Source organism: Lepeophtheirus salmonis, chromosome 13, assembly GCF_016086655.4.
Source record: "Lepeophtheirus salmonis chromosome 13, UVic_Lsal_1.4, whole genome shotgun sequence".
Lineage (NCBI taxonomy): Eukaryota > Metazoa > Arthropoda > Copepoda > Siphonostomatoida > Caligidae > Lepeophtheirus > Lepeophtheirus salmonis.
In genome coordinates this window covers 32,956,132-32,979,249 of record NC_052143.2, presented here as the reverse complement: position 1 = coordinate 32,979,249, position 23,118 = coordinate 32,956,132, and the positions used below count along the sequence as shown (strand labels likewise).

General features: G+C 30.3%; 1 protein-coding gene across 1 annotated transcript in view; it reads left to right on the top strand.

Annotated features, from left to right (window-relative positions):
* The window catches only part of LOC121128677 (uncharacterized), a 226,237-nt gene that overhangs the window by 172,495 nt on the left and 30,624 nt on the right, over window positions 1-23,118 (top strand). The window contains exons 2-3 of the mRNA XM_040724265.2: window positions 2,641-2,840; window positions 20,054-20,134. Of these exons, the coding sequence (XP_040580199.2) occupies window positions 2,641-2,840; window positions 20,054-20,134 (281 nt within the window). The remainder of the gene's footprint in view (window positions 1-2,640; window positions 2,841-20,053; window positions 20,135-23,118) is intronic.

The following is a 23,118-nucleotide window of genomic DNA, read 5'->3' as shown; positions in this document are numbered from 1 at the left end:
AGTACACACAGAGAAATATACAAATAAACTTTGTTTTATTAATTTGGATATATAAAAAGTTGCCTTTTGGCTTAATAGTTACTGAAAAGTATATTAAAATATTTTTTCTGATATATCCAAAGAAAAATTATAATACTTGTCCGTAGATATTTTACCATTTCTGAAACATCTAAAGAGAGCAAATAATAATTATTTAACTATTATTGAAAATTGAATCAATGATGTCTTTATGCAAATAAAAGTTGTAAGAAATAACTTTCGTCCAACTTTAAGATGAGCTAATTATCAAAAAAAACTTTTCATATCAGAAACATCAAACTTTTACTTGTTACTTTATATTTCCAAATGTATTTACTGAATACTTTAGTAGAAAGAAGAAAAATGAGCATAATCTAAAAGTAACTTGTAAAAATTCAACAATTATAAAAGGATCATATGAAAAAGTTGATAAAACTACAGTGTGCTTAAACAAAACGGAAAATATACATACTCATGCATAATAATACATAGTTCATCTACTTCAAGAATGATTCAATTGTTAGCATCTAACAGTTTTATTTTCTTTGGCTACAGTAATTTTTTACATCTTCGCGGTCATGTAATAAAAAGTTATCACCTCTAATTGTCTTATTCAAACTTTATTCTGGTAAAATAGACCCACGAGCTCTTTTTTTTGACTCGACTGTTTTTGCTACAAATTCTAGCTTGGATAATTTAGCAACCATATTTATAATAAATTCACTGGCGCACTAGTTAACTATAGTCGATGGAGCAGATAATTAGTTCCTTGACATTAGCTTAAATGCATCCTTGATTATCTAAATTATCAGAAGGCAGACAATGATATTTGGCAATGCTGATGTTTAAATGTTTAATCACATTTATAATTTATTGTATTTTTTTTCTTTATTAAGTAAATATGCATACCCGGTATTCTAGGTTTGAAGTCAAAATACAATACGCGAGTAATTTGAAAAGGCCTTTCAAAGTCCAAGAGATGGATCTAATGGTGCGTATCCAGGTATTTTTAGTTAATAACATCTCTTGGAAGAATACACACCAACTTTCAGCTACATCAGTTTCTTTTTCCTGTTTGACATTTGTTTGAATCAAGGAAGTGGAGTGATTTTAAAAAAATGGACGAAAAATAATTTCCTGAGTTGATTAGAATAGTTTATAAGTGGTTTCAAAAATTTGTCGTAAAAGTGACGCTGAACGTTCTGGACGTTGAGGTTACTACTCCAGAAATCTATAGAATATATATGTAATCCTACTGACGCCCATGGTCAAATTTGCAAATGAAATAAGTTTATAGACCTGTGTATAGTTTTAAATGCGGTTCAGGCGGCTAAGGATTAATCAAAGAGGTTTGAGGATAGGACAATTGAATTAAAGACATCATCAGCTCCGTATGGAGCGTTGCAGGAGTCTTTTTAAATACTTCTTAATAGACTTATGGTCATACCAGAGCTCTACCTCACTCTACCCATTCTCTGTCAATCAACCTTCCTACGGATACTAAAATAAACTATAATTATATCATGAATATTATAAACTCTTCTATAATTTGAATATTCCTGATTTAAAATAATCAACAATTCCGTATGAAGCGTTTGAAGGACTACATATTTGTACGTGAGGTCCATGGATCTCACCTTAACAAGTTTTTTTTTTTTTAAATAGCTATTCTTTTATATTAGAACAGTATTATAAAGAAATAGATGAAAATAGACAAAATACAAATGGGCTTAAGGCTTAAAGTTACATTAGTAGAAAAAATGAATAATATGTATTAATTAGGTTATTTTACAAGTCTTGTAAGTGTTATTAGCAAGTATCATTTATTTGATACTAGTTCCTTTAATCAAAAAATTATTCATCCAATATTATAAAACCACTTATTAAGCTATATAATCATTCAAGGTACCTCTGATATTTATGAGTAGTAGTAGATTGATTGTTTTCAACGTATTATGAACAATTCGATGTTATATTCGTTTCATATATATATATACACAACTAACTTCATCCGTAAAGATCCAGTCTTTGTCCAGATCGTAAAAATCATCCCAATTTGTAGATATCCATAGTAAATTCTTTGAGCTCTCCAAGGGCAATGGCAGCCTTAGAGGAGCGGACTCCAAGTGGCTAGCTCGGAAGATCTGTTTTTAAGGTGGTTCATTTTTTGGCAAATAATAATTCAAGATAAATCTCAAACTTCTTCAGATATTTTATTACAAATCTTTTTTAATTTAGTTATCAATCTTTTGTAAAGTTGTTATATAAACTTTATAAGAGAAGAACGAAACTGTCAAATAAGTGCAAAAGAAAAAATAAACTTTTTAGTTACATATTAAAGTATTTTTTAAAAGATATTTTTATCCATTATACACCTTTAAAGTACTATTAACCCAATTTTCTATAATGTTAGCTTACATTTTATATCAATATGTAAATTAGTTTGTCAATATTTTTAATCAAACTAAATACATATTTGATATAAATACAAAAAAAACTATTCGACTGTTTTTGAATCTCTGTAATTTAAAATGCATTTATAGATATCATTTTCTTTCATATTTACATATCGATAGAATTATATAAAAAAACTTCTAAAAGCATTTATTTATTTATTTTTAGGAGGTGAAGATAATAAAATCAACGGAACACATTTTCATTTTAAAAAAGAAGCCTCACAAAGTGATCAAAAAACAAGCTCCAGTACTGTTTTAAATAAATGGGTACAGAGTCATCCTCTCTGCTCAACTAACGTGACGTCATATGTGGGACAAACGGCAACAATGTATTGCTGTCTGGCAAGGTTTGATCGGCATCTATCAGTAAGTTTTTTTAGTGTTATATACAACTTCTTTTTTTTTCTAAAGTTATTTAAGTAAAATAACCTTTATCCATTAAAAAAAAGTACTTATTAAATAATCATCCAAGAATAATGTCATAGCTAACTAATAATATTTGAAATAATAAAAATGTTTATGGAATCACTGACACCCACTGCAGATGTAGTCCTCTGTCATTGCGTTCTAGTGCTGGCTGACAGTGACTATGAGGGCATTGGTGTTGACGGATACTGCAGGCCTTCAAGGCTGAAGGAGGTGGAAAAGTTTCAAAAAAAGAGCTCAAAAGAGTTTTGCAATTGAGGAAATTAGTTTAGTTCCTTGATGGTGTTAAAAGTGGCCTCTTTACCCTCACAAGACTCTTCTCAACAACTTTTTTGATAGATTTATGGGCAGTATAGTGTAAAACTCCAAGATCTCTTGCATGGGCCCTCATGGTCTAGAGGGGATTGTCAAGGACTATTTTTTAACATTTCCAGGTCCAATTTGGCCTTTTTGACAGAGCCTTTCTTCATCTCCATCGTTTAGGACTTGCTGACGGTGTAGAAAGTGGTCCTGGAGACGCCCAATTCCTTTTGAGTGTGCGAATGGAAATTTGTTGATTACGTTCAAGGTTCATTTTCTCAACTTGTAATTAAGCTAGAGAGCTCAAGTTTGTTTTGTTTTGTAGCTAATTGCTTATGTTTTAATCAATCAATATATGAATTAATTTTATTTATTCCAACTGCAAAAACTCAACACTACATTCCAAGAGGCGAATCAAAATATTGAAATTGGGCAATGTAACGGAATCCATAGAATGAAGAACTATTTTATAAAAAATATATAGTCCAACTCCTAAGAAAAATGAATTTGTTGTTAATTACCCACGTTATCAATATTTACAAATAAATCAAAACAGCCTTCTACATGAATAAAACGTCACCTCATCTATTTTATAAATGCTTCAAAATTCATTTTGTTTATGGATAAATGTGCCTGGGATTTTAAAATAAAACTCACCGAAACCTGACCTGTGAAGATTGGCTCATTGGCAATCCTCCAGATACAAGGAAGGTCTGAAGATAAAATACCTCATCTCCAAAGTTTAAGGAATACCGTTTGCTGCATACAAAACAATATTAGACCAGTCGCAACGGGTGCTCAAGTGTAAATGTTGTCTTGTTTAGAGCTCTCGAGTCCTTTCCCTTAACCAAAGTCAAGCTAATTAACTGCTTTATTTCTCTCTCTTATATTGAAATACGCTACAATACCAAGGCCAGTTTATCCTTTAATTCTGTATACAGAATGAATATATGAAATGATATCTAATATTAAAAAAAAAGGAAGATTGTTTTGTCTTGACACATCACGTAGTATGTTGATACAACATACATATATTCTTCTTTTAAAAAAAGGTCACCAAATAATTAAGTTGTCTTTTTTTAATGTATTGTCAATTTATTTTGACATGATTTACATTTAATTTAATCTATGACAAGGATATCGGAGGAAAAATTACTGGTGTAAATGTATTAATAGAGTTATTCATATAAAGTATTCCTCTATTATTTAAAAAAATCAATGATTAATCCGTGTTCTACCATCTTATACTTACATTTACTATTTTCAACCGGACAAAATCCATAAAAAAACAAAAAACAGGATTTTATGTTATTGAATCCCGCCTAGTCTGGATATTTTTATATAAACCTCAGTTTTTTAACAACTAGGTTATGGAACTTATTATATTTTTAACACCATATTTATCATATATGATGAATGAATTTTCAAATCCTGGATTTGAGTATTTTATCCTTTTTACGCTCAACAACTTCATACATCAAATTAAAAATATACATATAATTTATAGTTAGGATAAAAAATTACTTATAACCTTCTAGTTTTGCAAACTTATTTTGATTTATTTTACTTTGAATACAAAATGTTACATTTCTCACCAATAACTAAAAATATTGACTAAAAAAATTAATCACATTCTTGTACTTGAAGTTTGGACAAGGGTTTTAACTTCAAAAAAATTAAGAAACTCTGAACAATCATTAACCAAAGGAATGTGTTATGACTAATCCGCGTTCAAACATTTCATTAATGCGTGATTTTATTAAAATATATTGATAATATCAAATACTCTAAATTGAAATGCTACACGAATTATTTGAAAAGATAATCTTGACATAAGTAAATTTAAAAAAGGAAAATTAATCAGTACAGTAATCAATGATATAATAAAATTAATTCAAAAGAGGGGAAATATGAGGCGCTAAATATAATCATGATATATAATCCTTTATAAATAAATTAATTAGTAAATATAGAAGTCAATAATTAAACTAAAAGAAAAGTACTATTATGGGACTTAGAGAAGGAAATCCTAAGGCTGCCTGAGACTGTTATGATTGTAAATCATTCCGTCTACAAAAAAATTTGGCTATTTTATTCGGCAACTTAAATAGATTCCAGATCATACTGATATCTTTTTTTTCAACGCAAGATGTTTTCTTTTTTATCAAACCACTGAGAACGTCCCTTATAGTCATTTCTCCCTGTGACGTATGCAACTTCCCCCCCCCCACCCCCCTTTATTGAATTTGCATTGTTAATTCAGTTAATGGGTTGAATTAGCAATAAGAGATTAGTCTCAAGCTACCGTTCCAAAATTTGTAAACTTGTGCCTTCAACCCCCTTCTTCATAGCAGTAGAAATACTCTCTAATATTATAGGTAGGTTATAACTCTAGAGGGCGCCACCATCAAATTGTTATACTCACTTTTTTTCTTGTTTAATCAAAAGAAATTAAATATATGCATTTCTTCTATCGTAAATTACTCTGCCGAATTTAAGTATTTTTTCATGAACCGACCTACAACTTTGTGTTTAATATTTTTTGTTTCAACACCTCCAACATATTCAAAATGAAATCGACTTTTTAAAATTAGTTTTTTTTTAGTTAATTTTCGTCAACTTCCAGATATCATAGCAAAATTTCATGAAATTATTTCAGCTGACATAGACATTATCGCACTTACAAAATGTTGTTTCGTAATCATAAATTTAGTAGGCTACAATAAACAGAAAACAGATTTTTATATAAAGCTAAAAATACATTTTTCTGTCACCTATAACTTTTTGTAAAAAAAAAAGTCTAAATAGCTATAATACATTCAAATTTACGTTTTAAAAATTTGTCTTTTAAAAAAAGTCAATTTCCGTGAACTTTCAAACATCTACTGTAAATTACAGGTATGGTCCGGAAAAACTTTAGGATTTTGTCCATACAGTGTCAAATTTTTTTTAAATTCTTTCATCTGACATCGACATTATAGGACTTGCAAATATTAGGTTTTTAATAACATATTCAGTTTGATGGTTATGAGACATAGAAAATATATTTTTCTATGGCTACTAATAAATTGTTTTGTGATCTACAATTCTTTTTTAAAAAAATTTCATTTTAAAGAGCTCTAATACATTTCAAATTGAAAATTCCCTTTTTAAATTTGTGCTTTTTTTAAAAAGATTTATTTTTGTCAATTTCCAGACATTTCCAGTCAATTGTTGCAGAATTCAGTAAACTTTAGACTTTTATGTATCAATTGGCATAATTTTATAAAATTATATCTACTGATACAGCCATTATTAGACTAGTGAAATTTTGTTTTCTAAGCAAAATGACTGATAAATAAAATATGAAAGAGACGTTCTAACGTCATGTATATCAAAAAAATGTTCAATCGAAATAGTTATGTCATATTATAAGGAAGTGAGTTCTTTTGTTGTATTTTTTAATTATAATTTAAAATAGTTATTGCCAACTGTATTTTATCTATTTATGTTAAATATTTATTAATTTATAACCTCTTTAATTGAATGTAAGGTTGAGTTGTAATATAAATGTCAACAGATGGCCATGATTGTAGGATGTGGTATCTACTTATAAAGGCTTTTTCAATAGAGGCACTCACATTTTACGTGGATAGGTTTCGAAAACGACGTCATATTTGTTATTGTTTCTTTGACAGCTGTGCTCAGAAATAATTGGAGTTTCATCATGGAGCAGTACACACTCGAGCAACGCTTGTAAATTATTAAAATGTATTACAAAATTGGTGAGTCTTTTATCCTAACTTTAAGAGCGTTAACGCCAATTTATGGTCAACGTAATCGACCTGCAAAATCAAAAATTCAACGTTTGGTGAAAAAATTTGAGTCCACATACACGCTACATAATGTTCTTGTGCCAGTGAGACAAAGAAATGCACGAAATGTAAAAAATGTTGCTGCCGTCGGGAATTCGTAAAATGGGCTGAAGGAAAATTCGAAAATGATCCTGATTTTAAACATAAAATCATTTTCAGCGATGAGGCACATTTTTGGCTCAATGGCTTTGTTATCAAGCAAAATATGCGCTATTGGGCCGGGAAAATCCCACATGTGATTCATGAGGCGCCTTTACATCCCCAAAAAATTACTGTTTGGTGTGGATTGCATGCTGGCGGTGTCATTGGGCCGTACTATTTCGTCGACGATGACAATCGCCACGTTACTGTGAATGGAAATCGTTACCGCACCATGATAACCGATTTTGTTTGGCCTGAATTGGAAGATATGGACTTGGACGATATGTGGTTTCAACAAGTTTCAGCCAATTTATGCGGAAAAGTAGTCGAAAATTGGGTTTAACGATTGGACTTCGTAAAACGCGCACGTGGTGGTCATTCAAACGACATCGAATTTCATTCATATATTAACTTGAATGTATTTTAACGGCAAATAAAGAAATCGTCGATATCTCAAACTGTTTTCGTTTTATTTTTTTTTAAATGTGAGTGCTGTTAATTTTCGCTTTCAAAAATTACAAATACTCAGTGCTTATCGAACAAATAAAAGTTATTTTGATGTCAACTAAATTCTACACTCAATATACATTGTAGGAACCTATTTAAAGTCCTTGATTCAGTTATTTTTGATTTTTGTAACCTACTTTAATTGTAGAATAAGATCTATAATAAACTGGGATAACAACGGAGGGCCGTCTCTTTTCATCAAAAGAAGATTAGAAAGACTGGACCTGAAAGAAATCGAATGGGTATTAAATCATAAACCAATATTTAAAAACAAAATTAACAGATTCCCATCAAAAATTGTTAAGATACCGATGGGCCACCTCTTCTCTATTTACAATAAGTTAAAACAAAAGGTTGAGTCTAGACCAATGATGAACAACCGGCGACCCACAGATGAAGTACATAAAATTCAAAGAGAGATACATCAATGATACTCTGTTTCATTAGATGATCATTGAGGCCACAAAAATTGAATTGACATCCACTACAATGTGAGCCAGCTGGTCAAGCCATTCGGTTTAATTAATGTTGTCATTAGTGAATGTTAGCTATTTGAAATAAGCTTTTTAATAAACTTTTTTATATGCCGGAGTTAAAGTTCCTTTTTGCAGTTTTTTAAGCAAATATTTTGTCTTTGTTGCTTATTAAGGACATTTAAAAATGCATTTATATGCAGAAAATAGTTAGTTGTATGTTGGTGCAATAAACATACAGATATCAATGATTATGTTATGTGTTCTATTGATAATCATTTGTAGCATCTGTCATATCAAGTTATGTGAAGTGCGTGGGCATGTGGCCTTCCAATGATAGTGCTACCAAAGTTGGCCCTCTTTATCATGGATGTTGGCCATTCTTGGTTTAAACTGTGGTCCTTTTGTTAAAAAAAATCTGGTTTTTTTTATCAAAAGTGGTTCCTGTTTTTAAAATGGTAGATTGTATTATCCGTGAAAACTATGGCCACGAACTCAGTGTTTGGTATTGCCTAGTAGCAACGTCATCAAAATAAAAAGAAAATCTAAAAGTTGAATATATTATTTCAAAAGTCCAAGAGATAATATGTAAAATATATTTATATAAACTCTTGCCTATTCCGCCAAAGCTAAAAGAGTATTACTCCATTCATAGGATATCTTAGAAGCCCTCTCTGCCCAGTCGGAGATTACAGGTGCATGAAGGGGTTTGGATTTATCTTCTCATAATTTTCTACCAGTTTTAATTATTTAATTTCTTGTGTGGCTTATAAATGTGTTTCTTTAAATTGAGATGTTCCTAATTGCCTTGCAATGGTGTATTATTATATATTATATATAAACAACTCTAATATCTATATTTGTAAGACACCTTTAGGTAATTAAATAGATTCAAAAAAAAATAGAGAGAGAGAGTGAATTCCTGAAAACTGAGTAGTTAATTCAGAAGTAATATTCAACACTTCTGGCAGAGTGTCGCAACGGCCACTATCATGTACAAATATTCGTCACGTGTTTTTCAATTCTACTTATATAAGCAATTATATGTTATGTACAAGTTATAGGTTGTACATGTAAACCGTTCAAGTTGCAACACAAAAAATGAGATGAATAACTTTGAGTAGTACTTTTGATGAGAATAATGTAATCATTGAATATTCTTTGTATGGTACATTTATTACTCATTAGAATTTAGATAAAAAATAGAAAAATTTGGAAACGAAAAAAATATATTTGGTTCAATAATGGTGATGATTACATCATCGGATATATGAGTGAGCCAGATTCAGACAACAAGGGGAAATTTGGCGTAAAATTGAAAGTTGAATAACCCTCTTTGTACCTTTCAACAAAAGAGAAATGATAATTTTGTCCAAAATTGTACCCAGTGTTAATGATAATGGGATTCCTCCATCTAATAAGACTTTTGAAGATCCAGTCAACTTAAAATTTTATCCAACTACTAATGGAGATGTTAAGTATGTCTTCAAGTATGTTTAAAACTACCTATACTGATCGAAGGCAAATAATGATAAATCTAACTTAAAAACATTAGCATCTTATGAGCAAAATATACATAAAATAAGAAATGAAGAAGAATCAACAAAATAAAATAAAAGGATATACATCAATTCTTATACCAATTCCAGTCATCAAGGGAAAAAAAAAAATAACAAACAATCCACTAAAATAAAAATATGCAGCAGTAGTAGCAAAAACTCGTTTCTCTAAGCTCTTTGAAAAAAGTTTTAGTATCCTCCGCAAAGTCAAAATATGTCCACTTGAGTTTGATAGATGATATCCAATAGTATCAGAGTCCAGTTCTCAGCACTATCAATCACCTTATGAATCTTCATTTCGAACACTCCGTATCTTGTAACGACTGAAACTAAAATTGTCGGAATATCTTCTTTTTTATAATATTTATTTTCCACGGCAAACCCACTCCAATGCAAAATAAAAATTGACTGTACTTTCAAGAAAACTTTAGAATTAAATGACTACTTCTAACCCTGATTGCAACGCAAGGAATTTTTGTTGGCGCGTCTTGTACATTAAAAGTTGATCATTCAACACTCTCGAAGTTCTTATTGTTTAATCTTACAAAAATAAAAGCTTGCATTTTTTTTTCTTTACTTCTAAATCAAACATTATATTTTAAAACTTTTGAAACCTTCGCTGGCTATGAAAGTCCAATATTTCGTGGGTCGTTATTATATACAATTTGTTGAAAAATTAATAACTAATACCATTTTTAAATCTATTTAAACAGTAAATGCTGGGATGTTATGTCAAATTTTTTAAGTGACTGACTCAAACCAGCTCAGCATAATTGATCCACAATCAAAAAGTGTTGCAAATATACTCAAAAAAAATTGCAGATTACTATTATATGATCTTGTAAGATTAAACTGCAAAACACTGAAACGAGTCAAGATAATCTCGACGTCAAACTCTGACAAATAAGTCTGAGTAACTTGTAATGTCATCACAATCATAGGGAATTGATAGTAATTGTTTATACTGTAAGATGTTAAGTATCAGTAATTAAAGCTTCTAGTTTGATGTTTTGATACATCAAAATTTATTTTTGATTTACTAAGCATTTGTATGGATCGTCAGAGCATGGTAATATTAAGTTTTAAGTCCGTAACATGTTTAGACCTCAATATCTTGGTAAACGTAATATCTATGTGTATCATACATAGTGCTCATCAGATTCTAATGGCATAACTTTATAAGAAAATATACAAAATCTTTTAGATGTCTTCTGAATACGAACACCGTGTAGTCATTATTGTGTGTCTCCGTGCTGGGTGCACGCCCAAGGAAATACTTGAGAAACAAATCAACTTTTTACGATGTTATCAAGACCTTCAAGGAGTTTGATAGGTCGGCAACACCTGCAAGTAAGACTTATGATCGTTCTGAGAGCAAAAACACACTACCAACTTCCTGAAGAAAATGGTCAAAGAAAATTTGGCCTTCTAGCTTGTCAGATCTGAACCTCTTGTACTATTATGTGTGGGGCGTTTTGAAAAGAGAGTTCAATAAACGTCTACATAACACGGTTTACTCTTTGTGGGCGTAAATTCTCTAGATAGTGGCGAACATGGACTAGAAGTTCCTCATCAAGCGCTATCCGAGACTCAGGGCCAGTTTGGAGGCTGTGGTTGAAACAAGTGGGGGTTGGATTGAATGATGGACTTCAGTTTGGACTCCTACTTGGGAATTAATTAAAGTAAATTCATTGTAATATGCCTTATCCTTACATTTTACAAATTTAAAATCCCCAATATCTCAAATTAAAATTACTAAAATCTAGCAAAACTGTGAATATTTAATTACTAGAAATATTACAACTATCAATAGCTGAAAAAAATATGAAACAAAATTCAATAGAGATATCATTATATTTAATTGTAAATATATATGGCAGAACAGACCCTTTGGAGTGTTGTGTCGATTCGAGTCGATTTTCAAATTCTAAAAAAATCGAAGTTGACTTCATGTTGCTGTTTATCCTTTATATACAAAAGGATCGATATTAACGCCGTTTTGTAGCAAAATACTACAGCTCCTCGAATTATAATGTTATTCAATATATAAACTTTTTCCTAGTTCAAATTAAAAATTGTATTCGGGGACAAGAAAAATAAATTAAAAAGGAATACCTCTTTTAACTTATATACATTGGCTGAAAAGTCTGGGGATTAACAAAGAAAGCATGTTACTCTTTTTTGCTCAAAAATAGCTTCTATTAAATTATTTTTATGGACCTAAGCACCCATAACACGTTCCAAGCAATTGCTTAGCTTCAACAAAAAAAAGCTGAAGGCTCAATTTTGAATCATACTGATATATTTCATTAAAAACCCTCAAAAATATGAAATTCAAGACCAGCCTAAATATAATGATAAAATTGACTTCAAATTGCAGCCCGAAAAAACATTTGATAGAAGATACTGAATTGACAAATGCTCAAATTGTTTAAAGGATAGCCAAACATTGATATGGAATATATAGTTGTCCCAAATCCACATTAAAAATATTCATTATATGACTTTATGTGTAGGGCTGATGAAAAGCCCTAAGAAACTTTTTACGTTAAGAAGATTAAAAAGAAAAGAACAAAAGGATTAACTCTTATTTATGAAACTGCATTTTTTTTTTTTGTAAAAATATGCATTACTATAAATGGGAGGTTTTTACTTTGTGGATTAAATGGTTTAAGTTTATATACGGAATCAGTTCTCCATAAATTTCTGACAGAATACAAATCGACAAATTGCTTATTTTGAAAGCAAATTGTGCATTATTTTAAACTTCTTCTTTTTGTTACAGTTTTTATTTAATTAAAAAATAACAACATCTAAACATTATATTTTTTATTAATTTTAATATTGACAATATTTTTCTCAACATACCACCTATTGATGGGACAAGTTCGCACAGACGATTGATATATTGTCAAATACGGAAATAATCAAAATATGTTTATAGCAGGTATTACATTGAAATCTGAATACTTACTAATTCAATAATTAATTAATGTTAAGAGAACTCAAATTAATTCATATTTCAATATATGAAAGCATAAAGAACATACTAATATCTCCTTGAGCTCCAAAAAACAGTTTTTGCATTTTGGGTATCCAATAAGCTCAAAAAATCAGCACCCCCCCCCCCTTCTTGACCTTACCAGGCTAAGAAAAGGGATGTTCAACAGTGTGTATTTTATAAACATATAGATTAGTGGCCTTTGGATTTGTAAGCGATCGCTCAAAAAATCTGTGATTTTGTCAGAAAATCACTCATTTTGACGTTTTTTCTTCGAAAATGGCTCACTTTTTTAGAAATACTGAAATCAGTACAGAAAATTTGGATTATAGTTAGATTTCAAAAAAGCTTCAATGATTTTTAGATGATATTTTTGAACAGCAAAAAAGTTGAAAAAATTAGACGGAAAAATAAAACTAAAAAAACTTCTCTATTTGGAGTGAAAAAAAATGTATTTGATCTAATCAAGGTTGTGGTCACATGTTCAGATGTATGAGGGAGCCAGATGCCTAGAACCACCAATGAGAGGAAGGGGAAATTCGTTATAAAATTGAGAGTTGAATAATCCTCTTTGAATCTTGTAATAAAGGATACATATTTTTGTGCCAAATTGCAAAACCCTGATCTTCCATTTACGATCAAAGTTAGACATATAATCCGTTGTGGGGATGATGGGATTCCTCCGTCTAAAAAGACTTCTCAAGATATCACTAACTTCAAATTTTCTTCATCTGCTAATGTGGATGTAGAACGTTCTCCAAAAAAAGAGTTCAATTGGAATTAGTTTAATTCTATAAAGTCTTTTGTCATACCATTTTGGCTAATATTTATTTTCTAACGCATGATAGCGATTTACTCTATTTCCACCCCCCACCCCCAAAAAAAAAAAAAACACCTACTACTACTTCTACAACAGATGGCCGTGCATTATAAAAAAAGAAGTTATGTTGCGTCCTATACAATTGTAAACTTTGTAGCTCTTTCTTTTTCATACTTGAGGAAACGAGACTTTTTCAATGATCGGTTGTCTTTCCCTGCAACATTTACATTTATGAAGAATGGATTTTGAATCTCTTTATTTATTTTTTACCTTCTTTCTATCATTTGTCAACTCTCGATTTTCCTACGAATCATGTACCCATATTATGAATTAGCTGAAAGCTGTTTAAAGTGGAGCTTAAATTAACTCTTGTTAAGCTGTAAACAATTCCCTACTATTAACTATTCCTACTACGAAATGAAGAATGATCCCACAATTGGGAAGAAATGAGGGTTCTAAGGGATTTTTTTTTAACATTTTTGCCTTGAACGTAATAGTCTTGAATAATAAGGAAGTGAATTCTACATATAATATATCTGTTTCTGGGTCACCTTTCTTTAGTATTTCAATATAAGGTGTATTTAGTCAATAAAAATGGGCGATGGGTTTAAATCAATATTTCAGCTTAACTAGACATACTAGAACCAAATATCCTAATTTTTTTTTAATTAAATTAGTTCTTTTGGTGTATAAACAATTTTAAATCAAATTTTTAAAATATGCTGTTTTTCAATCAAAGTAAATTCTGTCAAAAAAGTCCCAGTAATCGTTAATTTAAATGGCCCACGCTGAAGGGATTTAAAAACTTTTTTTTTCTAGGTTGGTAGCACTGTCTTTCATTATGATGCCCGGTTTAAGCACGATCTGTAGACTAGTTTGCTTGCAACCACTGGATAAGGCATTCTACCTTACTAGTGCTCAAAGATTTTTACATTTAACGAAATTATTGCACAAAAAATCGTCATATCAGCTTAAGGAAGTTATCACATTGACTGAGCATCTCTCACGACTCAGAGTCTCACTGAAAATTTGTGCATGAGACGCGTAGCTGTACGGCTTGTTACAAAAGAGCTAAATTTTCTGCAAAACAAACAGTACTATGAACAAGTCTCTTTGGACAAGCTCGATCTTGTGAATTCCGACCCAACGTTCCTGGAACACATCATAACTGGTGATGAGACAATGGTCTATGAGTAAGACATGCAAACAAGCAAACAAACATCAGAATGGAGATAAAAAAGAATCATTGTAAAAATTGTGGAGCACTAGTTAGGTAGACTAACTGATCCAGCTTTTGCAAGCCAACCGGTATACAAATCGCGCTCAAACTTGGTATCATAATGAAAAACAGTGCTGCCAACCTAAAAAAAGTTTTTAAATATCTTGAGTGCGGGTAATTTAAATTATCAATTCTTGGTACTTTTTTGACAGAATGTATAATATATCAAATACAGATTAGTACATATTTGAAATCAACATACAACTTTTCCAAAAGAAAACTTATTTTTATCAATTCTTGATTTTCCATACTTAAAAGTTGAAACCCCTATAAAAATAATAAAGAAAAATTAAAAGCTAGACTTTATACGTACAAACTAATTACATATTTGTGATGAGCTCTTGCAGTATTACTAGAATTGAAAATAAAATTTTAAAGATTTTTTGAAAGTAAACTTTTGTTGTTTGTATTATACATTTGATATTAAGTACATATAATATTTAAATAGTAGGCACCTGGAAGCACAAGTGAAGAATTAATATTAAACCTACGTTCACAACAATTCACCTACAGCGGCAGTTGAATAAATACTTGCTTTCATTTTATAAAATTATGGGGATAAGTTTTTATTTTTTTTCATTGATTAAATACATCAAATATGTTAATACCCAAAAATGTATCTATTATAAATACTATTCACTTCATTACTATTAAATATCAACATTTTTCGAGATTCAAAGATACCCTTTCTGTAAGTCAGGTCTAGAAATTCCTATACATCTGTTTTGAAATTGACCAAAAGTGGTTCGCTTAGTGCAAATGACAATTGAGTTTTTGAGGGAATATTACAATTCAGCAATAATGCTTGGAAATTGGCTTGTAACTTCACCACCTACAGACAAATTTCACTTGAAGAAAGGGTACTCAATCAATAAAGTCTTATTTATTCTTTACACAGTTAGAAATAACAACCTTTGCATACCTATTGGTATCCACAGACTCCTCTTATGATCCTACGAATTACTGGAGAGGTTCAACGTGAATGAAACGCTTATTGTTGGAGTAACTGGCTGAATGGGAAGCGATGGTTCTAATCTAAAAACGTTTTTATATGGGGCTTTGAGATTGAAGGAATATCAAAATAGTCATGATTTTTTTATTGTACAACTGTAGAGTATGCGGGATATGGACTAATGTTCAAAAAACTTTGCAGAAACCTTCATGTTCGATCCTTTTTTATTCTTAATAATAGTTATTATACTTCTTTTATGTATGTTGTGTACAAGTTGAGATTATGAACAAGTTACATCTTGTACAAACAAATTATAAACATTGCATCCGTTAGCCTGAGGAGATACTATGGTGCAGTGTTTTAACACTTTTACGCAAGATGTCACTTTTTATATGACGTCATTTTTCTTACTACCGACGTAGGCTGGCATATAATAAAGAGGGTGATTGATGAAGCACGCTCACCTCACACTAAAATTGCTGTGGGGAAAGAAGAAATTATTTTATTCCTTAATTTTTTCCTTTTTTTGAATATCCCACCAAAGAGAAGAGGAGTTTTCAATGACACATTTATGATTGATTGTTATTATAATAATAAATGTATGATTTAAGATACAATGGTCAATTATTGTCAAAGGTGAGAAATTGGACTCGAGACTTGACTTGGACTCCATAGTTTAATATAAAATATATATTTTTTCATTAATTATATATGAAAAAAAAACGCAGAATAAACATCATAATCTTTGAACTAGAATAATCAAATTATTGGGATTACAGAGTTCCATATTATTGAAATCTTCTCTAGTTAAGCTAAATCCGTCTTCCGGACTACGAATGAGTATCTTTTAAAAAGTAAAATATATTAGATAACATCATAACTCCTAATTATTAGTCTTTGGTTTCGGTCTGGAAATCCTAGATCGGTCTGAGACTGTTATTTTTTTTGTTGCACCGAATTAGTTCAGTCAAACAAAAAGCTCCGTCTGGACCGGTTTCATATAAAAATTCGGTTTAGATCGGTCCAAAGGAAAAGTTCGGTCTAGATCAGCCCAAAGGAAAAATTATGTCAAGTTCGGTCCCAAAAAATTGGTATTGACCGATTTTACAGATAAATTGTTTATAACATGACGTCATATATTTTTTCAAGTACAATGGCGTTATACAAAGTTTATAGAGAGATAGCTCGGATTAATTTTGATCCCTCCGTCTTTTTTATGTATAGAGTATTTGTTCTAGATCTTATGGTGTACTTTTGAGATTTTTTGAAAAAAATAAATGGCAGCTGATCTAGAAAAAAAATGGTATCTCATAATATATGGACCGAAAAAATCGGTCCATGAATGTAGACCCAAAAAAATCCATCGATAAAATGAGACCGAATCAAAATCAGACCGAAAACCGAATCAGAAAAAATCCGTTAAAACCGAACCGAAAAAAAAATTAGGTGCTGGACCGAGTCTCAACACTACTAATTATATCTCCGAATAATGACTAAAAAAAAAAAGTTTCTGTACACCAATACATTTTTCATCTATGAATAACGTGGGTCCTCGTTTCGCTACTTGGTTTAGAGCTTTAGATCCCAGTCTTCATGATTGTGCAAAACCAAAAAAACCTTTGAACTTACGGTCATTATCTTCTCATTTGATCAAATTGAAAATATTTAAAGGATAATTAATAAGTAATTTGCTTTTTGTCTTAATTATATAAGTTGAATTCTTGCAATATTAATTAACTATTCAATCCTAAAATTATTCATATTATAGTGACAATTTAGCTTATAATTTGTATTTACGTATTGAAATGTAAAGTCAACTTACTCTAATAAAAAATAGAATAAAGATAACATTGTGTAAGAGGTGATTTGATTATTAAATATCAGGAACAATAAGTATTTATTGATAATTTTTGGATTCTCTAAATTGATCATGTTTTTGTAAGTCAAAATAAACGGAAAAGTTATTGTTCATCTCAAAAATACATATTTTAACCTTAATATTAAACATTCATTTTATGTATGTATGCTTAAGGTATTAAAAGAGATAACATCTGGTAGATGATATTATTTTTACCCCTTTGAATCGATGCTTCTTTGAATCACTAATAGTTATTTAAGTATATATAATTATGATCAGAAATTGAAATTGTTTTCTCAAACATTCACCTAATGAAGTAAAAATTTCTGAAATACTTATAATAAATCCTTCTACCATTATTATATAATTTATTCTGTATAGTTATAGAATTTAAATTGTTGGTACATTACTGATAATTTATTCAGACTGCGTTGAAGGTAAGTGGGGGACTCCTTCTCAAAAGAAAATTTACGACTCTTGTGTTCAATGAAGTATTAAACAAAATTTATGAACTATTTAATACCTATTGATATATTTTTTATGGAAGAGTTGTGAAATCCATTGATTTTCTGTCATCCATATAAATATATATATATGTATACAGAGTATGCAAGTTATTTGTGCAGAGAAAATGATTTTTTTATAAACCCAATTTTCACTCCCACTATCAGATTAAAAAATAAATCCAGATTTTGAAAGTTTAATGGATTCTTACTTATTTTGTTCATTAAAATTTGTCTAGTCTCTATACGAGGCCGAAGGCTCGAGAAGGCCTTAGCCACTATTGTTTAGGGAAATCCTGAATTTCTTTCTTGATCCGACAGATAAGTTTGTCTTGGGGGTTGCAGGGAGTTCGGTTTGTTTATCGTTTAATCACAACCCAGACAAAAAAAAACACAATTGGATTCAGGCCAAAAAAACCGGCGAGATGAAGTCGTCAAAATTATCTGAAGCCTGTTGAGACTTAGCCTGCATCACCGTTGCCTCGTAATCACCTTTAGAGGCATCAAATTCCCTTTTAACCTTGAGAACGAACGTCTCACTGAGTCCCAAAGTTCGGGAAATTATTTGTTGTCGCTACCGGTGTGGATTCAAAAGAGGGATCTGTACCTTTTTTCTAATACTTGGGACAACAAATTCGTTTATTAATTCCATTTTTTTCAACTTGTGCAAGTTTAAGCAAGCTATCTATAAAAAAATCAACTGCTTAAGTAGCTGCGTTTACCCAAGAAGGCCTGCCAAAGTGGTGACATAGATAGCCTATGCACCCTGTATTTTTGAAGGAAATTTTTTAAATATTAAATATTACAGAAAACTAAATTAAAATTATATATGCGTAGTTTAAATTTTGTCATTTCAAAAATAAACTTACTATTTATCTGTATTACCATAATATTTTATACACCCTGTAGTTAATTATATACAAACTGACAAAGAACAATAAAAATAGGTCAACAATCTAAGGGTCATGACAATCATAAATATTGTTGTGTTCACTATTGTATGTAAATCATACAAAATAGTAAAATAAAAATTTGATGTTGTCATTTCCCCCAAAGGCATTGCAAATCCAAATCTTTGTATAAAAATATATGAAATTTATCTTTGTTTTCTTGCAAAAAAACTTAGTTGATACAATCAATTCTATAAGAGCTATTTCTTGTCATTTTCGTTACAATACATATGATGAGACATCCGGTATATATTGTAAAAAAGATTGCTGTTCCAATCACTCTATGATTCAATATCGTTTTTCCACAAAATATATTTAGATATTAATTTTGGATACAGTTAAATCCGGATATAACAAATTTGGATGTAACAAAAATACGCTTATAATCAACGTTATATATGATTTCCATTTTTACTATATAAAATACTTCCCTTAAAGAAACAAGAAGTAAAAAATCCAAATGAATTCAGCTTTTTCTTCTCTTTTTTGGTATCAACTTCATAGATATTCAATGGAATGAAGAATTTCTGTTATAATATTTCCTTTCTTATAGTTACAAATAGTATGCTGGTGTCAATATTTTATACGGAACTTTTCTTTTTTAAATTTATTTCACATTGCTTTTCAATCAAATTCCGCCCAGAAAACACTTAAGTTGAAAAGTAGTTAAATATTTTCAATGATCTGTCAAAAATTGGATTTAATCAAGCACTGGTTAGCTCGAAATGTGGAGTTTCAAAATTACTTATTTATATAACTATCCAAAAATTGTCTCTTTATATATTTCAGATAAAAGAAAAATCCAGATATAGACCAATTTTCATCTTAAAAATAGAAGTGTATTTTATTAGTATTTGACTGTATTTTACTTCAAAACTTTGTATTTTATTTGTTTTTGTGTTTTCAAATCGTCAAAAAATCCTTAAAAATTACACCATCAAATCATTTCATTTCAGGTATCATGGATCCGAATAAAAGAGGATGTGATCGTTTTAACACATGGGCATTTGGTGTTCACAACGGATGATCGAATCAAGGTAATATTTCAATTTATTATTATAAATATATATATTAAAATTAGGATGATTCTCCAACTTTGTCAAACAAAAGCTTAACCTTTTTTTGGAGCTGTGAATAGTTTAAACAAGAATGACTTTATTTAAGTATATTTTATTAGGCGTAAGTTTTGCGTTCATTATACGAGGCTTGATTTTTTTTTTTTTTTTCCACATTCTTTATTTGGTTTATATATTATATAGAACATATATATATAAATAAACCGGAGTAATTCCGTAAAAAGTAAATCAATAAGCATTATAGTTTATACTTAATGCTCGGGGTAAAATTTCAACTAATATTCTAAAAATCAATCTTTAAAAAAACAATAGTAAACATGCAAATTAACAATCATGATACATATTTGTTAAAAATTTTCAACACCCTTTTTAAAATACTTCTATGATTCCGTGAAGTCAATGGAAGGTACCGGATTTCTTCTCCTGCAAAATTCCATGACTCACATCCTGATTTAAGAAAAAAAAATTGAAAGAGAGACATAGTGGGCTGAAGCTGCCAAGATGATACCCTCAAATCATCCTCCCGAATAGGCTTATAGTTAATCGGCTGGAAAAGAGGGCGGCTTTACAATTAAAAATTGCAAAGTTCAGAGCCCTTGTTACCTCAGAAGTTCCCCCTTTCTTTTAGATTTATGGATACAAAATATTTCAGGATATAGATGCCTGGGCAGTCCACAAACGCATTAAATGGGTTATTATATAGTTTTCCACAGTCCTTGCAGAGACTGTATATTTAATACAATCTGTGGAGATTTTTAAATACACGGTAAACTTTTTATCATCATTTATTACCCTCAGACAAGACACTATTTTTCTTTTCCAACCCATAGAGAGACCCAAACGCTTACTATGCAGCTCCCAGAGTCCATTCACAGCTGCATCAAAGTTTAGGGGCACCATCTTAACGTGCCATGGGCATGGCATGCAATAATATTTTGAAGAATTAACAAGTGGAAATCTTATTCTACCATCGTTGAGCAATCCCTTTGAAATTAAATTATGAACTTTTAAAATATCTCATGTGATTGCGTATTCTTCTAAAATTAAGGGGTCCTTTAAATTTATAAAAATTTATAATGGGGGGGACTTTTTATTTATACTTTGTCGAATTATATCAATAGTTGAGTCATTTCTAAATTAAGGGGTGAGCATCCAAATTACTCTCTGATCTGAGCCCCAAACTGGAAAGACCAAAGATGTAATTTTGTTGGTCAGATTAGTCCCTATCATAAGCCAAATGTAGAGTTCTCGGTTCGTTATACTTCTTCTTCATTCTACTACTGAATTTCTTGAAATATCCAAAACAATTTTGGAGTCCAATTTTCGGGACTATTCAAGATAGTTGTGCTACTCAACCGCCTATATGGGACTTAGGTCTTTTCATGGTTTCGATATAATTCTTATAAAACAAACCATAAAGTCATTTTTCTTCTTCTGAAATAGCTTTTTCAACTAGTTGCGGACTTATATAAAATTAAAGTTATTACCAAATTGTTATAAAGGTAAACTCTTTTTTGAAGGTTAAATCTTTTCCAAAAAGAAATTCTTTTGTTTATGGAGGCCGAATTTTGTTCATGAATACCACTACTATGTCATTTTATGTCCAAAATTTCCAACATTCTTCTAACTTTACAACTTCTGACTTTAAGATCCTCTTCAGGCTTCCAAGAGCCTAAAGGTAAAATAGAGTTCTTATTTTCATTCACAGTCAATCCTGTTTTTTCTTGAAATCTCCGAAAATAATTCAGTAAGACTTTGATTCTGACAATTAGGTGAGACACAGAATTTGCCTCTACGGTTAAAGTTACATCATCTGCATAGAAATCAGTAATATGCTGAGATCTTTCAAAGATAAAAGATATCCCAAAGCCTCTGTACATCTTTGTAACACCTAAAAGGAGTTCTTCGATTGCAGATATGAAAATAAGTTGAGCTGAGGGCATCCCTGACGACAGCTCTTTTCTAAGATGATTGGCTGGCTTTCTTGTGCATCCAATGAGATCGTCGAAGTGCCTTTATATACCAAGGCGCGTACGGGGTTAAAAAAACATTTTGGAAGAAACTTTTTACGGATCTAAGAACTTGCTTATGTGAAATGGAGTCGAATGCTTTGGAGAAGTCTATTGCTCCAAACTTTTTCCTGCTTTCTACTGTGTCAATTACAGTTTATTGTATATATATGGACAGATTGAATATAATCAAATTTAAAATAAAAAACCACTCCCTAAAACACCACTTCCATGAAGAAAAAGGAAAAATAAATATTTACACATTGTGTACAGCCAATCTTGAAACTAGAATAAGGACAGCATATTTCCTTTTCCCAAATGAGTAATTTTTTCCTTAGTAAATTAGGCCTCAAATATATTCCATGTATTTAAAGTTCCATGAGCCAATGAAATAGAACTTTTTTGATAAAACGGTAAAAATATTTGTATTCGCTCTATACTTATCTAAAAAAGCATTTCCTCAGAAAAATTATTAAACACAATTAAATGCCCAAAAACGTGATTTTTATAGCAGTTGATCATTTTTTCTAATATTTAATTGGCTTTATTCTCAAGATAATTAATATTATTATAGTGCTCTATGCGGCAAGGCATAGAATGGAAATATTCCACTTGGAATCCAAAGCTGCATGTCCACCTTGATTAATATCATGGACTCCTTCTCAGGGGGAGGCATAATACAAGCCACATAATAATTTTTAATAACACGATGATAAAGCTTACAACTATGGAGGTGTGGCTATTTGTGAGAATCACCAAAAAGATTTTTTTTATTTACTTTTTCAAGCCCTAAGTGCAGGCTATATTTTATTTATTAAAAACTATCGAATGTCGTGATCTATAAAGCCATTTCATACTTAGAGTAACAGTTTTATAAAATTTTAAATTAGTAAAGTATAGTTTAAAGATTATATTAAAAGTTTAGTTTTTAATTTA